This window comes from Lithobates pipiens, unplaced genomic scaffold (genome assembly GCF_037356315.1).
Source record: "Lithobates pipiens isolate NorthernLeopardFrog02 unplaced genomic scaffold, aLitPip1_a1.2 Scaffold_18, whole genome shotgun sequence".
In the NCBI taxonomy this organism is placed as follows: Eukaryota; Metazoa; Chordata; class Amphibia; order Anura; family Ranidae; genus Lithobates; species Lithobates pipiens.
The window spans coordinates 221,092,747-221,119,162 of NW_027507758.1; the positions used below are offsets into that span (position 1 = coordinate 221,092,747).

The 26,416-nt window shown below is 44.9% G+C and overlaps 1 protein-coding gene across 2 annotated transcripts in view; it reads right to left on the reverse strand.

Moving 5' to 3' along the window:
• Positions 1–20,781, reverse strand: part of KIF25 (kinesin family member 25) — a 133,481-nt gene extending 112,700 nt beyond the window's left edge. Inside the window, exon 1 of one of the 2 annotated variants that reach the window (XM_077486588.1) lies at positions 20,638–20,775. In XM_077486588.1, coding sequence (XP_077342714.1) covers positions 20,638–20,709 — 72 coding nt within the window. In that variant the 5' untranslated portion in view covers positions 20,710–20,775. Of the gene's footprint in view, positions 1–20,637 lie in introns of both variants that reach the window. The other variant, XM_077486589.1, reaches the window with a different exon arrangement.
• Between the last annotated feature and the right edge of the window lie 5,635 nt (positions 20,782–26,416).

Consider the following 26,416-nt stretch of genomic DNA (forward strand, 5'->3'; position numbering starts at 1 on the left):
TGTTGACAATAGTGTTGCAATATGCAATCTTTGCAGTCAACGCATTTGTCGCGGTAAGCCCAACACTCACCTTGGGACGACTGCCTTAAGAAGGCACATGAGCTGCCATCACCGAGCCCAGTGGGAGCAACGGAACACACAAAGCCACACTCCAGGCCCTCACCGTCCAGCCTCATCTTCTACTTCTTCTCCTCTCTCCTCACAATTGTCCTCCACTCCACCTTCCATCACGCCAAGATCATGTTTTTCTGAAAAAAGGCAGGCTTCCATGGGCCTAATGTTCGAGCGTAAAAAAATTATGACACCGGATAACCCTCTTACCCAGCGGTTGATGGCTGGCTTGTCAGAACTGATAGCACGCCAACTACAGCCATATAAACTGGTGGACTCGGAGGCCTTTCAAAAATTTGTGGCCATTGGAACACCACAATGGAAGGTCCCAGGAAGGAAGTATTTCTCACAGAAGGGCATCCCAGAGCTATATGGCCATGTTCAGCGGCAAGTGAATGTATCTCTGGCACACAGTGTCGGTGCCAAGATACATCTGACCACAGACACGTGGTCTAGCAAACACGGGCAGGGAAGGTATATCACTTTTACTGCCCACTGGGAGAACCTTCTGACGGCCGTCAAGCATGTAACCCGTGGCACCCGTGTAGATTTGATTTTACCGCCACGGATTGCATGCAGGCCTGGCTCTTCTCCTCCTCCTCCTACTCCATCCTCCTCCCTCTCCTCCTCGGCTGACTCCTCCTTTTCCGCTGCTATCGTCTCTTCCGCTGCGTCGCCCAAGCTCCCCAGAACCTATTGGACATGCCAGGTGAGATGTTGCCATGCCGTGCTGCGTCTGTTGTGCCTGGAAGCCAAGAGCCACACTGGCCCGGCACTCCTTTCAGCTTTGCGTTCACAGGCAGATCAGTGGCTAACACCGCTCAATTTGACAGTTGGTAAAGTGGTGTGTGACAACGGTGCCAATCTGCTTAGCGCATTGAAACAGGGCAAAATTACGCATGTGCCATGCATGGCACGCGTCTTAAACTTGGGTCGTGCAGCGATTCGTTGTCAAATACCCTGGGGTCCAGGACATCTTGCGGCAGGCAAGGAAAATCTCGCCCCATTTCAGAAGATCTTACACGGCCATGGCTCGCCTTGCTGACATTCAGCGGCGACACAATCTGCCGGTCAGACGTCTTATTTGCGATTGCCCGACGCGATGGAACTCAACTTTCTATATGCTTGATAGGCTGCTCCAGCAGAAACGTGCAGTTAACGTCTACCTGTATGAACTCTGCGGCAGAACAGGTTCTGGGGAGCTGGTTTTTTTTTCACCGCGCCAGTGGCTGCTCATGCGCGACACATGCAGACTTCTGCGGCCATTTGAGATCACCAGACTGGTCAGTCGCAAACCATGGCACCATCAGTGACATGGTACCTTATGCTTTCTTTATGGAGCGTGCATTGCGTCGTGTCATTGATCAAGCTGTGGAGGAGCAGAAGCGGGAAGATGAGGAAGTCGCAATGCTGGATGAATTCCCAGGGGGGGCTACTCTATCTGAGACAAGTGAACAACAGGAGTCTGAAGAGGAGTCAGAGGAGGATGGTGCCGGGGCGGATGAGGAGGAGCAAGAAGAACATGCTTTAAACCTTTCTGTGATCCCTGTTGTTGTGCGTGGATGGGGAGAGGAGAATGAAGAGGACGACATTATCCTGGAGGATGAGCAGATGCCAGGCCACCACATCACTTCCAGTTTAGTGCAAATGGGGGCCTTCATGCTCCAGTGTTTTAATAGGGACCCCCGTATAAAAAGCATAAGGGTCAAGGACCAGTACTGGGTGGCAACGTACTTAGACCCCCGGTACAAACACAAAATGGCAGAAATGTTACCGCCGTCACAGAGGGCTGTCAGAATGGAGCACTTCCAGGCCTTGCTTCGAGAAATGCTGCATTCTGCTTTTGCGTGCGCTGGCAGAGGAGCAATTCCCACTCCCAGAGAAGAACAGCGCCTGCAAGAAGAGGCCGGTTTGAAGATGTGTTGGTGACTTCTGATATGAGGTCATTCTTTCAGCCGACCCATTGACAGGTGTCATCCGGATCCAGCATCAGGGAACGCCTAGACCGTCAGGTGTCCGACTACATCGGGTTAACGGCCGATGTGGACGCTCTGAGGAGTGATGAACCCCAGGACTACTGGGTGGGCAGGCTTGACCTCTGGCCAGAGCTTGCCCAATTTGCAATCGAACTGTTGGCTTGCCCCTCGTCCAGTGTCCTGTCCGAAAGGACGTTCAGCGCAGCAGGGGGGATCGTGACCGATAAGCGTACTTGCCTAGCTCACGACAGTGTTAACTACCTCACATTTCTAAAAATTAATGAGGCATGGATCTCGGAGGAATTCAACACGTGACCAGTAGACCATGTATATGTCTATAAACGATTTTTTAATCAAGCACACAGACCTTCTTTCTTCATTTGGCTCACTTCCTTGTACAAAAAAAACACACCGTACAATATGCCCATACCCTCTTGTTTGAAGAGGTTGAGTGGTGTCATATTTCTCCTGGGGCTGCTTATTATGAGGGGCTCCCACCATCATTGTGCTGTGCTGACTTCCTCCTGGGGCTGTACCTCTGCTGTGCATATTATGAGGGGCTGCCACCATCCCTGTGCTATGCTCATTATGAGGGGCTCCCACCATCCCTGTGCTGTGCTGACATCCTCCTTGGGCTGCTTATTATGAGGGGCTCCCACCATCCCTGTGCTGTGCTGACTTCCTCCTGGGGCTGTACCTCTGCTGTGCATATTATGAGGGGCTCCCACCATCCCTGTGCTATGCTCATTATGAGGGGCTCCCACCATCCCTGTGCTATGCTGACTTCCTCCTGGGGCTGCTTACGGTGCAGGTGTCAGTGCTGTATATCACGCTGCTGATGTCAGTGCTCTCTATCACGGTGCTGGTGTCAGATCACTCTATCACGGTGCTGGTGTCAGTGTTGTATATCATGGTGCTGGTGTCAGTGCTTTATGTCACACTGCTGATGTCAGTGCTCTCTGTCACGCTGCTGGTGTCAGATCACTCTATCACGGTGCATGTGTCAGTGCTCTATATCACGGTGCTGGTGATCATCTCCTGCACCCTCTTCTTTGCCTACCCTGACCTTCCCTCTCCTCCATTGCCTTCATGCGCTCCACAGTCCTGAATTGTCACAATTTCACATATAAAAAAACAATGCTTGTAGTTGTCGATCCCAGATTCACCTCATACATGTGTTATGTGTTATGTCATTGGCCATGTGGTGGGACTATGTGTGCACAGCTAGTAATTATTTTGTGGCTGCAAATATTACCTGTAGGTTTGTAAAGTTCGCCTCCCATTGAAGTCAATGGGGCCTGCCGCGAACGTTACGTCCCCTCGGAAGTTCGTCCATCACTATTCATGGACTGTGCATGCGTTTTCCATTGCCTCATTAGCACACAAACCTATGTTATATAAAGCTTCCAGATAGTATTCTTTACCTTGCCCTGAAAAGAGCCAAAATTGTGTGCGGGGGCCAGCAAGAGAGTACATATGGGTGTCCTTATAGAGTTTGTAACATATATTTTCTCTTTGTATTTTGTTTGTTAGGTCTTTGCAAAACAGATGCGTTTTAGAGCAAGTTTTTAAAATTTTGGTTTATTGTATCTTTTTTGGGGGGGGGGGGATATTTTCCACTGAAATATTTTTGATGTTATCAATGTGTGTCGTTTGTAGGTTGTTTCACTTTGATTTAATTGTCTGTGCTGCAATATTTTGCAAAATCTTCCTCAAGATGTTGTTTTTATACCCCTTATTACCATAAAAGCACTGTAAAAATGAATGTGATACCCATGTAAGTATATGTATAAAAGAAACTTCAATTGTACCAAATAAACAGAACAGTGATTTGGAAAAATGCTGAGTGTATCTTTTTATGCCTGTTCCTTACTGCAGGCAGTTATTATTATTTAAAAATAACTAATCCGGGGAATGCCCAGAGTCTGTTTTGTACCACTTAATACTTTAAAACCAATAAAAAGAATAGAAAAAAATAAAAATAAAAACAACTAATAAATCTGAGGATGGGCGTCTAGAAAATTTCCAGCACAGGGAGTGTGGCTGGGATGTGATCGGTAGCTGACATGCATAAGGAGATCTCCGCTCTGCCTTTTCTTACCGTTCTGATTCCCTGCAGCTTTGGCCCCTGCCATCTACCTTCTCCAGTGGGGGAATTCCCAGTGACACTGCAGCTTCAGTCGCATGCCTTGAGCACCCGCCATCTTGTACCCTCTCTTCCTACACTGCTCCAGCACCAGACATGATACAGGGGGCCATGTCAGCTTCACAGAGCAGCCTGGACCCTCAGCCAACTGCTCCCTCCTCAAACTCTCCCAACACAAAAGTCATCCTGCAATTCTTCACTCATGGAGTGCATAGATCAGCTGGCAATAGAGTGCAATCTCATCTGTCATAATCTGGATAAATTTCGCACCCAGCTTAGGAAGACAGAGGAACACATGTCTGCCATGGAGGATACTACCCATGCACACACTGTCACTATAAAAAGATCTACAATGCCACATCAGAGAATCTTGGACAGGGCAAAAGACGCAGAAAATTGCCTTCATAGGAAAGCATGTGGGTGGTGGGTTTCCCAGAGGGTAATCAACCTGCAATTTTTACTGAATTCTTCTTCAAGGAGATTCTAAATCTGACAGTGGTCTCCTCTGCTTATACAGTGTAAAGCACACGCGGTGTCCTTACAGGCCCTAGATGCCTGTGCACCAATCCTAGGCCTTCCCTGGCGTGGTTCCTAAATTATGGAGATCAGGACCACATTGTATCTACAGCACATAATAAACCACTGTAACATTATATGATTGACCTTATATATCAAGCACTAACAGCGCTTTACTATATACTCGGAACACTATATTCTCCTATTGTCCTCAAGATACAGTCCAATTCTGTTTGTTAAACCACTCTAATCACAGTAATTATCAACAACCAGAGTCCAAACATGGAAAATGAGTACTATTTAAATCAAGTCCAGCATATGAAGCCCAGAGTCCTTCCAGTAAATCTGCATGGAAAGTACATGACGATAGATGTTATCTTTCCGTGATAAGCTGCTACAAATGAGAGTGGAGCCTGTCCTACACCTTCACCATTTGCACCGCAGTGTAGACCCACATGGATGGCTGCTTACCAGAAATCATCTGCTGTAAGGCCTGTCTATTAGATCCCGCTGCATGGACACCTCTTATATCCTCCTGCCTCCTCCGCTTTTGTTATGGTGTCCTTGTTGCGGGTAAGCGTGTAAAAAATGCAAGCGGTCCAATATCGTGTTATATCCTTTATTACCAGTAACCCTCTCCCCCCTTACAAAATGCGCTTACTTAAAATCAAACTTTAAAAACATGTACAAGGGTTGTCAGTGATTCATAACGAACGTCTCACCATCAGGCTGATATCATCTTTATACACCGCCCGTCAGTTGAGTCCCGGGTCTTCGTCTGCTACTGTCCAACCTCACTGCTCGCGTGGCCCCGCTCTGACGCGTTTCGTAATTCCGTCTTCAGAGGGCGTTTAAACCACTAATCTGCTTTCAGAGTACCACAGTCATGCTGTTCCCAAACTACTCCACTGAAATCCAGCATAGAAGGAAGAACCTTCCAAGATGTTCACAGGCACCCCCGATCGGATGCTCTAACCCGGCAACTTTGTGTGGCGCATGAAGGCTTCACCAAATTCCCAGAGGCACCCCAGAGGATGCAGCTGCCTAGCTGTTTGAACAATTTTGTTTCTTTACTGGCTCATGCAAGTTTTTTTTTTTCCCTTGTATGGGGGTCTTCCTTTTAACAATCGTGTTATTCCCCCTACTCCAAGTGGTCCTTCCAGCCTTTATTAACACCACTCCTCTCTACACGGCCCTTTAACTGTCATCTCTGGCTGTGCTGGGCCTTTAGTTTTAACATCTGATCCTTCCCATCCTATTGACTGCTCCAGTGTGTCTCAGTCATCATGGTTGATAGGTGGTCCTGCCTGGGATGAAGACAAACTATCTCACCTTTTCGAGGTTCTGTGCATTCGATTACATCTTAGCACCCCCCCCCCCCCCCCGTATATCCCCCCCTTTGATCAGAACATTTTAACTACCTTGTTTAACAAAGTGCTGACAACACCATCCTTACAGCACTATTAATTGCAGAGATGTTAATGCAATTTTGGATCCCTCGCTTGATGCTACTAATCCTAACTGCCCACCCAGTCCAAGTCTCTCTGCTAGGGATGAGCTTGATGTTTGGGTCAAACATAAGTTCGACTTAAATATCGGGTGTTCTCCCGTTCTAACAGTGAACATTGTAGGGCGTTCACGAAAGCATGCATCTGACCCGCATCCTTTGGCCAATCACAGCCCACTCTGATAAGAGAGCCATAATTGGCCAAAGGCAGGGTGCATTTGGCCAATCATGGCTCAGGAGGACTAAGCCCACACCCCACACTATATAAGGCTGCTTACACGGTGGCAGGTTATTTAGTTAGCGGCAATGTATTTGATATTATATATACACATACACACACATACTCTGCATTTAGCATAGACTATATATTCAGTGTTTACTCTATATACAGTCAGTGCAGGCAGTGTATTAATATATATACTTATACTCTGCATCCAGTGTAGCCTATATCTACAGTGCATTCCATGGTGTACTGTATTTAATACACATCAGGCGGTGTACACAGTATCTAAAACAGTGTATACAGTTTCTACTACACTTCTGGTGGTGTACACAGTATAAAATACAGTGCAGCCGTTGTACAGTTTATAATACAGTGCAGGTGATGTACACTGTAATACAGGGTGTGCAGTTTCTACTACACTTGTGGTGTACACAGTACACAATACAGTACAGCTGTAGTACAGTTGCTTATACAGTGCAGGCGATGTACACAGTGTCTAATACAGTGTGTACAGTTTCTACTACACTTCTGGTGGTGTACACAGTATCTAATACAGTGTAGTGTGGTGTTGCAAAACAAAATATACATCATGTCCGGAAGGCCACCAAGGAGAGACAGGCGCTCACAGATCACTAAATGAGGGCAAGCAGCCTCTGTGTCTACAGTCAACAGTGCTGGTCGCAGATGTGGTGCATCCTCTGCAGGTGGCCGTGGGGCACGATTGTCCTTTTTTTCTGCTGCTGGCCATGTTATTGAGTCAGAACATGCAGAAGAGTTGCTGGAGTGGATAACAAAGCCGTCATCATCTTCCTCATCCTCTGTCACCCATGCTCAGAGTAGTTTGCCTTCCACTGCAGCTGCCAAAACGGCCTATTCCACCGGCTCCTTGTCCACAGTCACTCCTTCCTTAGCCCCACCATCATGCACAAAGGAGTCCCCAGAATTATTCGACCACAGTGTCAGGTACATGCTGCTGAAGGATGCGCAATGATTTAAAGGCTCCGATCTTGGTTCCCAGGTTGAGGAAGGGAGTAACGTGAGCCTAGAGAGAGGGGGTGCTACAGGAGGACAATAAACTGGCAGTCATATGTTCCCCCAGCTGTAGTGTAATGCCAAGCTTGCTTCGTTATTCCGTCCGTATGGTATCCAACGTTAATTATATATGTTGAAAGACATATCCATAGTGTAATACATTCTTAACCAAATCGTTCGTTTATTGGTATTAAAAAACTACTCACATTTAATATTAAAAGCATATGCGTATGGAAAAACTCAGCCGTTCGTCTCAAACGAGTGCACACAACGTAGCCGAACGGCTGAGTTTTTCCATACGCATATGCTTTTAATATTAAATGTGAGTAGTTTTTTAATACCAATAAACGAAAGATTTGGTTAAGAATGTATTACACTATGGATATGTCTTTCCACATATATAATTAACGTTGGATACCATACGGACGGAATAACGAAGCTTCACCCAGTGCACCAGCAGCAGCCAGAGAGCGACACAGTGGCTTACATTGTGAAGGTCCATCTAGCCCCACAGGGGCATTAACTCTGGTGAGAGCATTTACATACTATAGCACTGAGTGGCGCACCGGGGATGAAGTTCTCTAATTGAAAACCCGCACTATTTGCACGAGTGAATCAAATATGCCCTATTGACTTTATGCATCAATTACAACAATAATCTGAAGAGGCAGTATTACTAAGCCAAATACTAACTTTGGACTTACATTGGACACAGATGCGTCTTCATGCGATTATTGGTTGAAAATATCTCAGACCCCTGGTTGTTTTGATCCTTAGTTGTTGTTTTTTGCACATAGTTTGCGTCTTCATGCGATTCTTTGGTTGAATTATTTCTGATCCCTGGTTGTTCTGATCCTTAGTTGCTTTTTTGCACATCTTTTTTTGCACATGTTTGCACAGTCTGTTCTGAACTAGCACATTTTTGAATATTAACAATATTTCCACCATTTTTGCATACCTAAATGAATGTTTACATGTTTTTAGTAGGTTGATACGTATAAGATAATTCAATACCCACTTTGGTTTTAATTAGGATGGAACACGAATGTTGACTCCACATTGATCACACACAATTTTTTTAGGATAAAATTATTTTAGGAAACCCATGCACGTTATCACCAACAGTTTTTTCTTTCCATATAAAAAATAAACACCAGGTCTTGATGATAGGTTAACTCATCACATCACTAATAGGGTTTAGCGCCATAACCTTTTTACTTTACACTTTTCATTTCCCTCTCCTCCCTATTAAGGAAGTGAGGGCTTCAGGCACAGGCAGCTCTAACCCAGTATATTTTCTTTTCTCTCTTCACTTTTTATTAATTTATTTCACATATTTCTATCACATTGGAGATCTGATTTTTCCATAGCGCGACTTTAGTTATTCATTTATCGTTTTGACATCTGTGCCCATTCAGTTTGTGTCTTCATACACCACCGACTTGTGTCCATTTACATCAGGCTACCTCTGATCTATCACATTTAGGTCTGGAAAAATAGAAAAGGATATTCTTTTCCAATTTTGTTTTTTCCCACCTGAATGGACACGGAGGAAGGTGGATCTAAATGCATACAAGTCAGTTCATACCTGTAAACCTACATGGAGCTTTCAATCAGGTCTGCATGAAAAAGGACCTAATTGCAAAGCTTGGGTGAAAGGTTATCAAAGGGGAGTGGTTTAGGGGTGGTAAAAATGCAGCTTGGCTGTGTGTTTTTGCTGTCCCTTCCCCCCCATCACATGTGTAAAAGTTGCATCTCACTATGTGCTCATGGTCATTATCATTATGATGCTCATAGCACAGCAGGTTCTCTATGGCTCTGTCAGTGTAACATGACTGTGTGGTGCTGACTTTGTTATGGCTGTGCTGAGTTATAGTCTGTAACACACAGTACAGCCATATATCAGGCAAGTAGCACCCAACAGCCATGTTACACTGACAGAGCCATACAGCACCTGCTGTGCTCTGATCATCATAATGATAATGACCATGAGCACACAGAGTCTGGGGACTGCACATTCTACAATAGTGTGACCTATCAGTGTGTGTGTCTGTGCAGGGGACTGCTTGCCTGTGCACCACTGCCAAGTGTCCAGATTACTCCTGCTGCTCTGTCTGTCTCAGCCGCCTCAGTGATAAGTCCCTCAAGCTGCAGCACTTACTGAATGAAGGGAGCCATATACAGTGGTGTGAAAAAGTGTTTGCCCCCTTCCTCATTTCCTGTTCCTTTGCATGTTTGTCACACTTAAGTGTTTCGGAACATCAAACCAATTTAAACAATAGTCAAGGACAACACAAGTAAACACAAAATGCAATTTGTAAATGAAGGTGTTTATTATTAAAGGTGAAAAAAAATCCAAACCATCATGGCCCTGTGTGAAAAAGTGATTGACCCCCTTGTTAAAACATACTATAACTGTGGTTGTCCACACCTGAGTTCAATTTCTCTAGCCACACCCAGGCCTGATTATTGCCACACCTGTTCACAATCAAGGCTTAAATAATAAATAAAATCAATCACTTAAATAGGAGCGGCTTGACACAGTAAGGTCCACCAGAAGATCCTTAAAAGCTACACATCATGCCGAGACCTAAAGAAATTCAGGAACAATTGAGAAAGAAAGTAATTGAGATCTATCAGTCTGGAAAGGGTTATAAAGCCATTTCCAAAGCTTTGGGAATCCAGCGAACCACAGTGAGAGCCATTATCCACAAATGGCGAAGACATGGAACAGTGGTGAACCTTCCCAGGAGTGGCCGGCCGCCCAAAATTACCCCAAGAGCGCAGCGACGACTCATCCAAGAGGTCACAAAAGACCCCACAACAACGTCCAAGGAACTGCAGGCCTCACTTGCCTCAGTTAAGGTCAGCGTTCATGCCTCCACCATCAGGAAAAGACTGGGCAAAAATGGCCTGCATGGCAGAGTTCCAAGGAGAAAACCACTGCTGAGCAAAAAGAACATCAAAGCTCGTCTCAATTTCTCCACAACACATCTTGATGATCCCCAAGACTTTTGGGACAACATTCTGTGGACCGATAAGACAAAAGTGGAACTCTTTGGAAGGTGTGTGTCCAAGTATATCTGGCGTAGAAGGAACACTGCATTTCATAAAAAGAACATTATACCAACAGTAAAATATGGTGGTGGTAGTGTGATGGTCTGGGGCTGTTTTGCTGCTTCAGGACCTGGAAGACTTGCCGTGATAAAAGGAACTATGAATTCTGCTGTCTACCAAGAGATCCTGAAGGAGAATGTCCGACCATCTGTTCGTGTACTCAAGCTGAAACGAACTTGGGTTCTGCAGCAGGACAATGATCCTAAACACACCAGCAAGTCCACCACCGAATGGCTGAAGAAAAACAAAATGAAGACTTTGGAGTGGCCTAGCCAAAGTCCTGACCTGAATCCTATTGAGATGTTGTGGTATGACCTTAAAAAGGCCGTTCATGCTCGAAAACCCTCTAATGTAACTGAATTAGGACAATTCTGCAAAGATGAGTGGGCCAAAATTCCTCCAGGACGCTGTAAAAGCCTCATTGCACGTTATCGCAAACGCTTGGTTGCAGTTGTTGCTGCTAAGGGTGGCCCAACCAGTTATTAGGTTTAGGGGGCAATCACTTTTTCACACATGGCCATGATGGTTTGGATTTTTTTTCACCTTTAATAATAAACACCTTCATTTACAAATTACATTTTGTGTTTACTTGTGTTGTCCTTGACTATTGTTTAAATTGGTTTGATGTTCCGAAACACTTAAGTGTGACAAACATGCAAAGGAACAGGAAATGAGGAAGGGGGCAAACACTTTTTCACACCACTGTAACAGTAATATCCATCCGCCGGAGAGGCATACAGTGAGCAGGAAGAACTTTAGTTTGTGCAGGTATACTGAGAGCAGCATGCTGCACGGAATTGTATCCCTGCACCCGAAAATGGAAAAAAAGTTCCTCTTCTGCTTTCACCTCCTGGGCCCCTCTGGTAACCCTGATGGAGCCCAGGAAATTAATATATAATCCTTATATACCTTGGTAATCAAGTGGGTGCGGGTTAATTAATATAGTTATTTAGCTTTTTTTTTTTTTTTTTAGCTAGAAGTTAAAAGCTGCTCGGGCCCTCCCCCCTGCTGGCCCGGGCCCGGTACAACAGGGCTGGTTGTACTGGCCTATCAGCGGCCCTGCCTCCACCACACAAAATATGCGCTTACCAGAGGGCAAGCAATATCAAGCCTGTATATTAGATCAGCATTCGTACATTAAACCAACAGCAGCAGTAAATTGCTATGAGTATGCTGAAGACAAGCCCGGAGATCACAGCTCGATAGGTAAACCAGAAAACAATGATCACGGTCCCAGCAGAATAAAAAGAAACTCACCATAGTGTGAATCCATAAAACATAAATTTATTGCAGATAAAAATTGCACTTACATTTGCAAAGGAGATAAAAGGCTCATAAGAGAAATGCCGGCCGGCCGGCTTGCAGACACTCGTCCACACATAAGTTACACCACAATGAAGTCAGCACATCTGCCTCCCAGTCCTCTCAAAAACCTGAAAGGAATAAAGATATAGCAATAGGTGTCCCAGTCCCGGTGGGACGCTACCGGAAGTGACGCAATCGAGCTCGCAGCTCGTTTATACCCTATGCTTGAACTCTGTATGTTTTGTGAGTATTTTAATTGCTTTTTGAATAAACCTCAATTTTGTTCATAAATTACTACGCTATGGGGCCCCCTTCCTCCTTATCTGCTTAAATCCCTTACATAAACTGCTGAGGTAACAACCCCCTCCCCCCATATTGGGCATCGCTGAGCAACCATTTAAAGAGACTACACAGCGGAATAGGCAGGAGACGGGGATACAGTAACAAGACCTCGTGGGATAAAGACCACCAGGAATCCTGAGGATACACAAGTTACATGCTGTTACCTTACAGCTGTAAGGTAGAGGGAACACCCATATCTCGAGTACACAGGACCACGTGGGATACTTTCACTACCACCACCACCGATCAGATCGTCATAGTTCACATAGAACTAAACACCAGCACCGTATGCGATCTTTTTGCCATATGCGATTTTGGATATAATCGCTATTGGTTGTCGCACAAGCTCTGAATGGACACAATTTTAACACGTTATTGTGCAATTTATATGTTATATAGTTTTCAACTACTGAGCACTATTTACCCGTATCAGTTCTAGAGAGATTTTATTATTTTTTCCACCTGCAACACAAATATTACTTATGCGTTTTTAATGTTGCGCTCTTCATTCATTTTCTTTGTCAATTTTGCATGACCTCATTTCGCTTCACTGCATTTATTATTTATTATATGGTGGAAAGACACCCACACGTATCTAATTTATAATTTTTATTTAGCACTGGCACCTTATGCGATTTTTGCTAGCCACAATTAGCCACTTTTTTGCACTAAACTGTTTTATTAAGCCAATAATTGTTTGTTTATACATTGCTGTTTATGGTGTAGTAGACATTGTAACACATTTATTCATCACTTAGCACTAGCACTTTTCATGCGATTGGATTAGCTGTAACAAATCACATCAGTTATTACCACATTTTTTTATATATATATATTTTATTCACGGGATGTTGTAAGACACGCAAATACGGACTCACTTACTGTTCAGCATTACCACTTTATAGGTTTATGCTAACTCCAAAAATCGCATTGGAAATTATTAGGTTTTAACCACTATATTCCTTTTTCGCGTATGGCTCCATCTATCTAATACTCATCCCAAACACTATTATGTTATAGTGGCGAGGGTTTCCCACGTTCCCTCATAGAACATATACATTAAGCTCCCTACACATTACCCTTTTAGTCTGGGTGGTAGCACGCCTAGCATTTAAATACCTGTATTTGTGGCATCTATAGACCTTGTAGGCCAACATTTCCTAAGCTAGTATTGCGCACCACTACTCTCTTGCCTTTCCAGGTGTCCCAAGTACTTGCAGCCAATCTGCTAGCAGTACACCACCATCTGATTTTAGCAGGCAAATTTTCCTACTCCAGTTGCTGAACCGTAAAAAGAAATTCAGTCCCAGCCATCCACATGCTCAGCGTCTAAATCCTAGCTTGGCCAAATTGCTAGCACTGCAACTGCTGCCTTTTCAGCTTGTAGACTTTGCCCCCTTTTGTGAATTTGTGTAATGTGCTGTACCTCAGCGGCAGGTTCCAAAACGCCATTTCTTTTCACGGAAGGCCACTGTGGCTCTCTACCGGCATGTGGAAGGCAATGTTTTGGCCTCGTTGAACAGGGAATTCAGCAGTAGGGTGTATATTACCACTGACTCACAGCCCAGCCGTGGTCTCACAGCACACTGGTTAACTCTGCTGGTAGCTAAGACAGATACAGGACAGGGTTCAGTGTTGTTTGAGCTTGTTCCGCCACCATGCCTCCAAAAATGCTAGTGGTGATTTTGTGCTGCTCCATAAGCATTCAAGGGGCTACGCAAGCGGTCAGGCTAAAAGATATCTTACAGTGCTTAAGTTGGTCTGCCTAGGGGACAGGAGCCACCCTGGGGCAGAGATTCTGTCAGCTTTGCAGGGGCAGGCTCAGAGGTGGTTGATGCCATGCCAGTTTCAACCAGGAATGGTTGTATACGACAATGGCACCAACCTTCTCTCTGCCCACCGACAGGGACACGACCCATGTTCCATGTTTGGCACACGTCCTGAATTTGGTGGAGCAGCAGTTCTTGAGGAGGTACCCAGGCTTATGGGATATCCTGAGACAGGCCAGAAAAGTCTGTGGTAATTTCCGCTAGTCATACAATGCCAGTGCTCAGCTGGCTGACATTCAAAGGGAATGCAACCTGCCCACCAACCGCCTCATTTGTGACATGCCCACCAGGTTGAACTCAAGGTTGGAAATGCTGCAGTGGCTGCACACACAACAGAGGGCCATCAATGAGTACCCGTGTGAGTATGGCACTAGGACCAGGTCAGGGGTGCTTGGCTTCTTTTTGCCAAGCCAGTGGCTACTGATAAATGATGGATGCACTGTCCTGTCACCATTTGAGCAGGCCACAAGGATGGTGAGCAGCGACAATGCATGCATCCGTGACACTGTCCCTCTAGTCTTCCTGTTGGAGCACACGCTTTGTGTAATCGTGGACAGGGCACTTGAGGCAGAACAGCGGGAGGAAGAGGAAGACTTCCTTAACTCTCAAGACCCCTTTATCCAGATAGCATTCCTGCAGGCCAAACACACAGGAAGAAGAGGAGGAGGAGGAGGAGGATTGTGTCAGCATGGATGTAGAGGATAACACTCAGCAGCAAAAACCCAAGGAGTTGTATGTGGCTGGGAGGAGGTAGTTCCTGACAACATCATCCTCAAAGACCCAGAGGACTCAGAACCGAATGCAAACTTATGCTGCATGACCTCCCTGATTCTGCAAAGCCTGCGAAAGGACCCTAAGATTTGTGTTATCAAGGAGAGAGATCGTTACTGGCTGGCAACCCTTCTTGATCCACATTACAAGGGTAAGGTTGCAGAACTCATCCTGCCTTCGCAAAGGGAACAGAGGATGAAACATCTTCAGGTGCCTTGAAGAAAGGTTTGTGCAACACATTTCCAGACCTTGGGAGGTTACAATTTCCTGGTGCTGGACAACGTGTTGCCGACGCCTGGTTCAGTCAGAGGAAGAGCGATGGAGAAGACCGATGCCTTTAAACAATTTTTCAGTACTCAGCGTCAAGCGCAGCGCAAGCAACCATCGCCAGCATCTGTATTAGATGGTGCAAGAATATCTAGGGGCAAGAGCAGACTTGGAGACCTTTCCAACAGAGCATCCACTGGGTTACTGGGTCTTGAGGATGGACCACTAGCCAGAACTTGCTCAATATGCAACTGAGCTACTGGCCTGTCCTGCATCCAGCGTGCTTTCTGAATGCACATTCAGTTCTGCTGGAGGGTTTGTAATGGATCAAAGAGTGCACCTTCTCCACAGACTCCATTGATAGGCTCACATTCATAAAAATTTATCTGTCTTGGATCAGCAGCTATTAAGCACCTGATGCTGATGTAACTGATTGAATTTTCTATGGATGTGGAATCCATTGAAGACTGCTTATGCGGACTATCCCATTCCTCCTTAATCTTGATGATGCTAGCTTGTAACAATATTTTTGGTTCAGGGCACGACCCCCCAAAGCCTAGTTTGTCTGCCCCTGTTTAACAGGGGGATACAATTACAATTTTTGATATAATATTTTACAGGAGGGCCCGTTCCTGCATCCAAGAGTATCCGTGAGGGCTTACAGTGCTGTGGCACCACCACCACCACCACCCAAGGCCCAATTTTTCTGCCCCTGTTTAACAGGGGCATTTAATTACAATTGTTGATACAATATTTCACAGCAGGGCCAGTTTCTGCGCCCAACAAGAGTATCTGTGAAGGGTTACAGTGTTGTTGGCACCACCACCCAAGACCCAATTTTTCTGCCCCTGTTTAACAAGGGCATGTAATTAAAATGTTTGATATATTATTTCACAACAGGGCCCATGGAGAGACGCAGAATAGAATACTGCAATCACTGAGCATCAAATTATATCACCTGTGAGGTATTTCAGTTATCGTGCAAACCTGGCCTGTTAGTGGGTCCTGAGGACAGGAGTTGAGAACCACTGATGCAGAGGAACTTTCCCCACTTCTCTGTGATCTCTAATCATTATATCTTGAGAAGGGGACCCTTCAAGATACCATGTATGGCACACATATGGTCCTCCATAAGCCAGCCAAGGTCCCATTATGTTGTGGCTCCTAGAAACCTATCTCATTACTAAATATGGATCTTAAAGCGGAGTTCCACCCAAAAATGGAACTTCCGCTTTAAGCACTCCTTGCCCCCTTACATGCCACATTTCAATGTCTTTTTTTGGGGGGGGGGGGGGGGGAGTGAGGGACTTCATTAGGAGGAGGACTTCTTGTCCCACTTCCTCCTTCCACCCAGGGACCACCAAGGCGACTCCTCCTTTCGCCTTAGGCGGCCCCTCCCTCTAGGCAATTTCCTGGGACACGGGACAGGTCCCAGGAGATCGCCTGTCCATTCCGGGAGCGCATCAAGACTCGTGCATGCGCCATGCGTGCCTGGCTGTGAAGCCGAAAGCTGTCACGGCCGGGTGCCCACAGTGGCAATGGAGGCACCGGGAGAGAGGAGCGACACGCCGTTTGGCTGCATCGCTGGACCATAGAACAGGTAAGTGTCTGTTTATTAAAAGTCACCAACTACACCTTTTGTAGCTGCTGACTTTTAATAAACATAAAAAGCCTGGAACCTTCCTTTAAGATCTTGACAAAGGTCCTTACAACCCACCTCTTTATTTGTGGACATGCTCTTGGATACTGATCAAACAGGTTTTAAACCCCAGAAATCCACAGATATTAACATCCATCACCTCTTTACTAACATTCAGGTGTCGCATTCTAATGTGGGCAGGCACTCGTGATATTAAAAAGGCCTGACTTAGTGGATTGTACTTACATGTGTGCTGTACTGAAGTGTATGGGGTTTGGCCCTTCCTTTTTAAAGTGAATAGATGTCCTATATACAGGGATTTTTTTCAGTGGGAACACAGTTCTGGCACTTACACCATTGAATGTATGTAATGGCAAGGAGTGCTGGGTTGTGCTACAGTGTCTATTGATGCTGGCTGCTGATGGATCTATTGTTGCTGGAGGGGATCTATTTCTGCAGAAGGGTTAATTGCTGCTGGGGGGGTCTATTGTTGCTGGTGGGGGATCTATTGTTGGTGGGGTGGGTCTTATGTTGATGGGGGGTACATTGTCGCTGTGAGGGATCTACTGTTGAGGGAACAGTCTATTATAGCTGGCTGCTAGAGGGTCTATTGTTGCTGGTGGTATTTTGTTGTAGGTGGTCCATTGTTGCGGGGGGGGGGGGTATTGTTGGCTGTGGGGGATCTATTTTACTCGTTATCAATAACAAATTCCATACAAATTACTTAGTACCACAAATGTTACTTGGTTCTGTATTCTCTAAAAAGGGCAGTGCTGGGAGGGGGGTGGGGGTGGAACCAAGGACTGGTGCTCAGAGGTAGGTAGGGGCAAATACAATGGGTAACTCCCAAAAGGGGGAGTTCCTGCACCTATTCTCTGAGAAAAAAAGCTCTGCCTATAATATATATACAGTTGTGCTCATACGTTTACATTTAGGATTTCTTGGCCATTTCTCAGAGAATATGCCAGGGTATGTAAACTTATGACCACAACTGTAAGTCCTAATGCCTCTATCAAGCTGGGAAACATGGCTCCTGCCCCCTTTATGGTGCAGAGAGGCACTCGACAGGGCCCACAATTTTTGCTTTGATGAGGGAGCCCATGGCAGTTACTCTCTGCAGCAGTGCAGAGAAGGGACTCAGACTACAGAATTTAGAAGAAAAAGTAGCGTTAACTGCTGACTAAATTATCCTCTCTTAGCCCTTGTACACACGGTCGGACATTCTGCCAACCAAATCCGTTGGATTTTGTCCGACGGATTGTGTCCGAAACAGTTGTATACACACGGTCGGACCAAGTTGCCGGAAAATCCAATCGTTCAGAACGTGATGACGTTATTTCGTTACGACGGGACTACATTCACGCTAGTAGCCAATAGCTTTGGTGTAGGAATTTGATCTGAGCATTCATGGCACTTTGTCCGATCGGAATTCTCTACACATGATCGGAGTATGTCCGATCGGACCAGTTTGTCGGAAAACATTTCCAACAAGTTGGAAAATTGGGTCCGACGGAAACAGTCCGATGCATACCACACACAGTCGGATTATCCGACAAAACGGTCCGATAGGACACATTCCGTCGGAATCTCCGACAGTGTGTACAAGCGCTTACAAGACCCTGATCTGGCCCTACATGCTGCCCTTACAATAGTGGACGATTATGACAACTTTTTGGGGCTGCAGGTTAATTGGAGCAAGTCCCAGATAATTCCACTGACACCGATACCACAGGCAGATTGAGACCCTACCCTGCCTCTCCAATGGGTGATTCAGATCAAATGTATATATATAGACAAGTTACCAGTGACCTTGTGGACTGGATCTCTCAAAATTTTGCCCTGCTGTTGGTGCTGGCAAAGTCCAAAATGAATCTCCTTAGGATGAAAAGACTTCCAGGTTTTGTACATTCTCAGTAAGGCTCCAGTCTAGATTTCGTTGTCACTATTTAAACAACTAGACACATATATTTCCTCCTTTCGAACATAAAAACACTCAGACTCAGCCTCGCCACATTGAAGCAAACAGTGTTCATGGGGGGCTTGCCCCCCCCCAATTCTTTTATGAATTCCTGGCTGGTCAGCTTGTTCATGCCCACAATTGGCTCTCCCTTTACATAGGTAGACTTCTGGATCTGTCCCTTAATCAGTGATTATTGGACCAAAATCTTACAATTCATTTCTCTGGTAGCAACTATTCAAGTGCCACATAAATGGAAATCTCGTTAGGATGTCCTACTATAAATTCTGCTCCCAGTGGCTGGAGTACCCTGATACAGCAATGGAGTCCTGAATAAGAGCAATTTTACCAGGACCCCCTAACTAATGCCAGACTCTCCTCTTTTTGTTCCCTGGGCTTGCAGGTCCCCGACCCGGGCTCTTTCATGCAAGGAGGTGATTTCCCTACCTCACCTTACCTCTCATCTTCTGCTACTGTAGAAATTTAGAGTAATGAGATTGCTTGTTCTGTTATCTGGTGACCTTTGGCCATTGGCTTTCCATATGTATCTTGGTCTCCTCTTTTTGTACCTCTACTGGCAGCTATGTTACCTGGCATTAGATTATAAGAGTGGAGCTTAGGTTTATTGTTTTTTTTATTGGCAGCTAGTTATTGCGCTGCCTATCTTTTGCTGTAAACTTTATACAGTAAAAAAAAAATCCAGAACAAATGGTACCCCAACACACTAAGGAAACACAGATTCTACTGCAGCACACCACAATGCTTGGTAACATACTGCAGTGCATTGTGGTGTGCAGGGCTGCTGTTAGAAATCACAGGGCTCCATACAGCCTATCTGACAAGGCCCCCTGACCGAAAGTGACTGAGGACATTGATTTATCAGTCCCTTTCTCTGCAACCTCAGCTGCACAGATGAATGAATAGGAAGCACTCTGAGGCTTCCTGCTCATTCACAAATGGAAACATCGTAAATACAGTCTACTAGGCTTCAGTAATGAATGGACACAGGAGTGATTGGTACTGAAAATTCACTGTGTTCTCCATCCTGAAAGATCCATCTGTGTGCCTGCAGCAGCTTCCGGTGGGAGAGGGGAGCAGAGAAGCCAGGAGCACCGCAAGAGAAATGGGGAACACAAGGGGGCTCATACAGCAGATGGAAACGGCGCATGTATTAGAACCAATCCCCCAGCAGTGCAGCTGGAGGGAGAAAGAGGAGGAGAAGCTGGCAGTGCTGCAGGGGGGAGGCAGAAGAGGATCAGTGTCTGCAATAAGACAGTACAACTGGTCCTCCCTACTCAGCAGGTGCCTTTTGAACTGATTGGGCTGTACTGCCTTATCAGTGGCCCTGGTGATGCGTTGTTTTGCCAAAAATCCACCTGTCTATTTTTCAAAATTTTGGTGCATTAACAGCTTATTCTTTTGAACAGGTTACCCTAACACAATGCCCCACATCAGGATAATATAAATCCACCCTGAAAGTTTTAGCATCAGTGTCACATGTAATTATAAGATATTTGATGCAAATATGCTTTTTCCAATCAGACACAGCATAGATTTTTCCAATTAAATTCGTAACACACTTGAAAAGCTCTGCCTCAGTAGTGGGATATGGGTCCATTTTCACGCAGGAAAACTCATGACTTATTGTTGTAGATCTTTCCTATGTGGCTGGTTCACATTTAAACACTACAATTAAGAATAAGAGGGAAAGAGAAACTATATGAGCTCATTCACTCCTACACATGCTTCAACGCACACAACAATATACACCAAGCCTAACTGCCTATTAAGATTGCATGTTGGCACCTTGTATTGTAACTACATTTGGTATATTTACAGTCACATTTTGAAATATGAAAAAAGGTATGCTGTAGCTTATCTTTTTTGAATAGGACTTACTTGTAATTTGTGCTCCAGTTGTTTCATTCGCTCCTGGTATACAAGGGGTATGTTGATCATTACTGCAGACATGTCTACTTGGATATCTTATGCCTCATCTAAAATCTAACAATGAGATAAATTATGTGATGGATTACTCTAACGCAAGCTTTATGCTGTCACATGCCAACGCTATCCACTCCTATGTCTTGTTTCACTTCTACAATTGTTAAGAGGATGAAAGATTTAAGATGCTTAGAGCACTCCTCCTCCTCAAATGTGCCACAACAAAAACAGTGGATTATTCTTTTGTTTCTAAATTGGTATCTGCATTTTAGCAGTTGATAACATATGAATAAATATTGCTATGGGATACCATACTATTAAACCACAAAATCTTTTATGATAGGGACAATTATGAAATGTAGTGTGTAATAGGGCATTTATTGTTTCTCCCCCATGATTGTCTCCCCTTAGTTACAAGTGTTATTAATTTGCCAGAATGAAATCACTGCAAAAGCACAATGTAATTTAGGTGCCATTTACTTTATAAGTGCATCTGTTAACATTTTGTAATGGATTTGTGTGTTTATGTGGCAAGCACTTTGAACATTCTGGGATGCATCTGAAAGCTTCTGCCTATGTACTGTAACATATTTTTCACTAGGATATGGCTGAAAATGGACCATCATTGTAATATAAATAATATATAACAGTAACTTTATAGTAAGAGTCCATTCACACAGGAGCAACTTTGGATCCGACTTGAAGTCGTCCCAAGTTGCCTCAAGTCGCGCAACATTTAAAAATCAATGTAAGTGAATGAGAGCCGTCTTAATGTACACTACTGAAGTCGCTCCGACTTCAGAAAAGGTTCCTGTACTACTTCAATCCGACTTCTAGGCAACTTGTACCCATTGATTTCAATAGAAGTTGCCTCCAAGTCTGATCCCCTGTCTTAACTGAAGCAACTTTCCAGGAAGTAAAAATAGTTTTCTAGGCAAACCTCTCCCTCCCACAGAGCTGATTATTATGTGATTGGCCACTGGTAAAGTCTCCTCTCCTGGAAGCATCTTCAAGTTGCCTTGTAAGTTGCCTTAAGTCGTGCTGTGATTCATACTCAAGTCGTGTCCAAGTTGCCTCCCAAAGTCTCGCTCAAAGTCGTGTTGCCCCTGTGTGAACGGACCCCAGTCTGTAACCGCACATTGCAACTTTTTTTATAATAAGTTCACAATGCTTTGTTAATTATATCAAATATTTATTAAATGCAGTCACTGCATTGTAGAAAGTTTTTATTTATATACCATACAAACATGGCATTCATTCTAACTGTGCAGAGACCCTTCAACCTTAAACTGGACATAGATGGAACTTTGAGCAATTTGGCAAGGATTGAATACATTTTGATTCATGACATCACACACACCACTCGACCTCGGGCATGCACAATACAACAGTTTTGCATAGTCATACGGCACAGCATGACTTGCACATTTTTTTTCCTTTAAGACCTAAGATTGAAGATCCTCTAAGTAGCTATCCTCCTGAAACACAAATGACAAAGCACCCAAGGGTGTAAAATGCACAAGAGTATTCACATTTCTGGCATTGGAGTTTTATTTGCAGCAAGCCAGTCTGCTACTGCCCAATATGTTTGTACACTTTGAGATTAAACTGAAGTGCACCTGTGGGTGAAGGGCACATTTTAAGCATACCTGGTAGCTGTGAAGGTGGTTTACATTTTACTATCCTGAAAAGTTATTGTGGAAATCTTGGGCTGATTCACACTTTCGCAATCTGTTGTGGTGCATTAAAGCAGTAACAGATCGAAAAACAGGCCCATTTTTTAGCAACACCGTGCACTGAATGGACCCTTACAGACTAATTGGTAACAGGCTTTCTAAGGCAGCATTCATATGGGCATTTAGCCACACTGTGAATACCACAGGCTTTAGGAAGTGTAAGTTATTTGATATAACAAAGACCCGCCTTAGACCAGGACGTCACTCCAAACTGGATGAAAGAGCCAGGAGGAAACTGGTCAGAGAGACCTACAGCAACACTGAAGCAGTTACAGGAATTTATGACAAAGAGTGGTGTGCCTGTGACAACAGTATCACAAATTCTCTACGAATGTGGCTTGTTTGGGAGGGTTGCAAGAAAGAGGCACTCCTCAAGAAATGCTACATGCAGTCACGACTGAGCTTTGCCAAAATGCACCTTGAAGATTCTGAGGCCACATGGAAAAGGGTATTATTGTCAGATAAGACTAAAACGTAATTATTTGGCCTCAACACCAAACAATATATCTGGCGGAAATCCAATACAGCTCACCATCCAAATTCCACCATTCCTACAGCAAAGCATGCAGGTGGTAATATCCTGTTATGGGGGTGTTTCTCTGCAGCAGGGACTGAAATACTTGTCAGTATAGAAAGAAAAATAGATGGGGAAAAACGCGTTAGTACTCACCGGTAACTCCTTTTCCGGTGGTCTTCCAGGACAGCCCTTGAGAGATGGAGTCTCTCCCATCGACCCAGGAAACACATTGCCACAGTTCAAAAGGCGGTCCCTCAGGTCCCTGGTCAGTCATTTACCAAGAGCCGAAGGGTGGCACTCTAAAACGTATAAACCACAACAGGTAATAAACGTTAGTACATCAATATAATAAAAAAGGGTGGGACTGTGCTGTCCTGGAAGACCACCGGAAAAGGAGTTACCGGTGAGTACTAACTCCAGTTTTCCCAAGTGTTCTTCCAGGACAGCCCTTGAGAGGATCCCCAAGTACTCACCGGATTAGGGGGGGACCACAGCTTGGAGAACTTTCCTCCCAAAAGCTTGATCCTGACTAGACATTAAGTCCAGTCGATAATGCCTTGTAAAGGTGAAAAAGCTTGACCATGTGGCTGCTTTACATACTTGCTCCGGGGTGGCACCAGCTCTCTATGCCCAGGATTCCGATAATGTTCTTGTGGAGTGGGCTTTAATACCCCCCGGAGGATCTTTGTTCAAAGCTTTATACCCCTCTGCTATAGCTGGCTTTTTGCCCCTTACGCTGCCCGAAAAAAAAGGACAAGAGAATCAGAGATTCTTTCTCATTTGATGCATTCTGGCAAAATGATGGGAGGACAATATCTTGTGACCTATGGAAACTAGATGCTACCTTTGATAAGAACCCAGGGTCTGTCTTTAGGATGACTCTGTCCTCTAGAATCTGTGAAAATGGTTCTCTGATGGAAAGGGCTTGGATTTCACTAACCCTACGGGCTGAAGTGATTGCCACAAGAAGTACTGTTTTAAACGTAATAAGTCTTAGAGAGGCTTCTGAGATAGGTTCAAAAGGTGACCCTAAGAAGGCTTTTAGCACAATTGCTAGATCCCAGGGTGGAGTTATGTAGACTCAGTTTACGTCTAGAAACTGCCTTACAGAATCTAGCGATGAAAGGATTTTCCTGTAACTGTTTATCTAGGTATATACTTAAGGCAGCTATCTGCACCTTAATAGTACTAAGAGTCAACCCTTTGTCTATCCCCTCCTGGAGAAATTGTAGGATATTAGCCGTATCCATGTTTTTCTCCCTATGACTGTTCAGCCAGCTATTAAACTTCCTCCAGATTTTCCTGTAAATAGCTCTGGTGACTGGTTTTCGACTCTGTAATAAGGTTGCAATTACCCCATCTGTCAGGCCCTTACTCCTCAAAATCTCCTCAGTAACCACGCTGAAAGGTTCAGCATGGCCACCTGCGGATCACAGAGAGGTCCCTGCGACAGGAGGTCCTGTCTGCAGGGAAGTCTTAGAGCAGGATGGTCTGTCAACTGTAGCAACGTTGTGAACCACTGTCTCCTGGGCCAAAACGGTGCAACTAGAATTAAACAGGTTTACTCTGCGAGGAATTTTGCTAGGACCCTCGGGGTTAGGTGAAGAGGGGAAAAGCATATGCCAGGCTGAAGGTCCATGGAGTCTGTAAGACATCTACTGCCAAGGGCTGATCTCCTGGGCGTAGCGAGCAAAAACTGGGAACTTTTGCATTCTCTCTCTTTGCAAAAAGGTCCACTACCGGTTTTCCCCAGTAAGCGGTTATAAGATTGAATACTTCCGGGTGCAGAGACCATTCCTGATTCGAAACTCATTGTTGACTCAAGAAGTCCACAGTGTTGTTCAGCTCCCCTTTCAGGTGTACTGCAGAAATGGATCCTAGATTGGATTCTGCCAACTGGAATATGTGTCTGGCCACCGATATCAAATGAGGACTTCTGGTACCTCCCTGTTTGTTAATATAAGCTACAGCCGTCATATTGTCTGAGAAGACTTGTAGATGGTGACCCTGTATTGTGGTCTGACAGGCTAAAATAGCTCTGAAGATTGCTGTTAGCTCCTTCCAAATCGAGGACAAATGTTTCTCTTCTGGGGTCCACCTGCCCTGGGCCCAGTTTGAGCCGAGATGGGCTCCCGAGCCCCAATGGCTCGCGTCCGTGGTCAGAGTGGATGTGATAGGCATTTCCACCACCAGAGGGAGCATTTTATTTTTGAGGAGATCATACCTCTTCCTCCAGACATCTGCCCTTTAACTGTTCCAACAAGAACCTCTGAAGGTCTCTTTGGTGGAACCTGGCCCATTGTACGGCTGGAATGGCTGCTGTCATAAGGCCTAGCACTGCCATTATCTCCTTTACTGTACATTTGGAGCTGCTTTGAAGAAAAGACATTCTCTGCCACAGATGCAATCTCTTTTCTTCCGGCAGTACTATTCTCTGGTCTACAGACATGATCCTGTAACCTAAGTACAGATTCTCCTGTGTTGGGGTAGTTTTGGATTTTTCCTGACTGATAATCCACCCCAATCGACTCAGGCTGAGCTGTGTCAACTCGAAGTCCTGAGAAAGCCGACTCTGCGAGTGGGCTGTGAGTAGTAAGTCATTTAGATAGGGAATAATCGAGACTGACTGGAGTCTTAACGGAACTAGTGCCTCCCCAAGAACCTTGGTAAAGATCCTCGGGGAGGATGACAGTCCGAAGAGAAGTGCTCTGCACTGGAAATTATAAACTTTCGTGTCTATCTGAACTGCCATCCAAAGGAATTTCTGGCATTCCTTCCTTATTGGGATGTGCAGATAAGCGTCCCTTAGATCCAGGGTAGCCATAAACATATCTTTCTGGAGAAGATTCTTTATTGAATAAATGGACTCCATCTGAAATTTTTGTAACGGATGGAGTGGTTCAGAGGTCGGAGGTTCATGATTAGTCTGAACCTCCCTGACGGCTTTTTTACCAAAAAAACGTCCGAGTAAAAACCGTCCCCCTGTTCCTGAATAGGGACTGGTGTCAATACATCTTGATCCACCCTCTCCCCTATTAGTAATGCCAAGGCCCTGGTCTTTTCTGAATGGCTTGGAAGTTTTGTCACCAAAAATTTTGAGGGTGGGCTGCTGTGAAATTCCATTATTTTTACTATATTTAAGACAAACCCGTTTGAGGTTATCTTTTCCCACTGTGGAATAAATTTGCTCAATCGTCCCCCCACAGGGACCCTGACGTCACTGGGGCTTGGGGTTTTGATTGGAGCGGTTAAAAAGTATGCCCCTTTTTCCTTCCCCTTTATGTCCCGACCAGTGTTTTTTGGGTTTGAACTCCTTCTCTGACTTGGAGGGTTCCTTAGAGGGGCGAAAAAATTTCCTTTGAAAATGTTTCTTTTTTGTGGGAAAAGTTTTCTTTTTATCCGCCGTCCTTTCTAAGGCGGTATCTAACTCAGGCCCTAAGACTAAGTCTCCTGTAAAACGGACACTGCAGAGGCGAGTTTT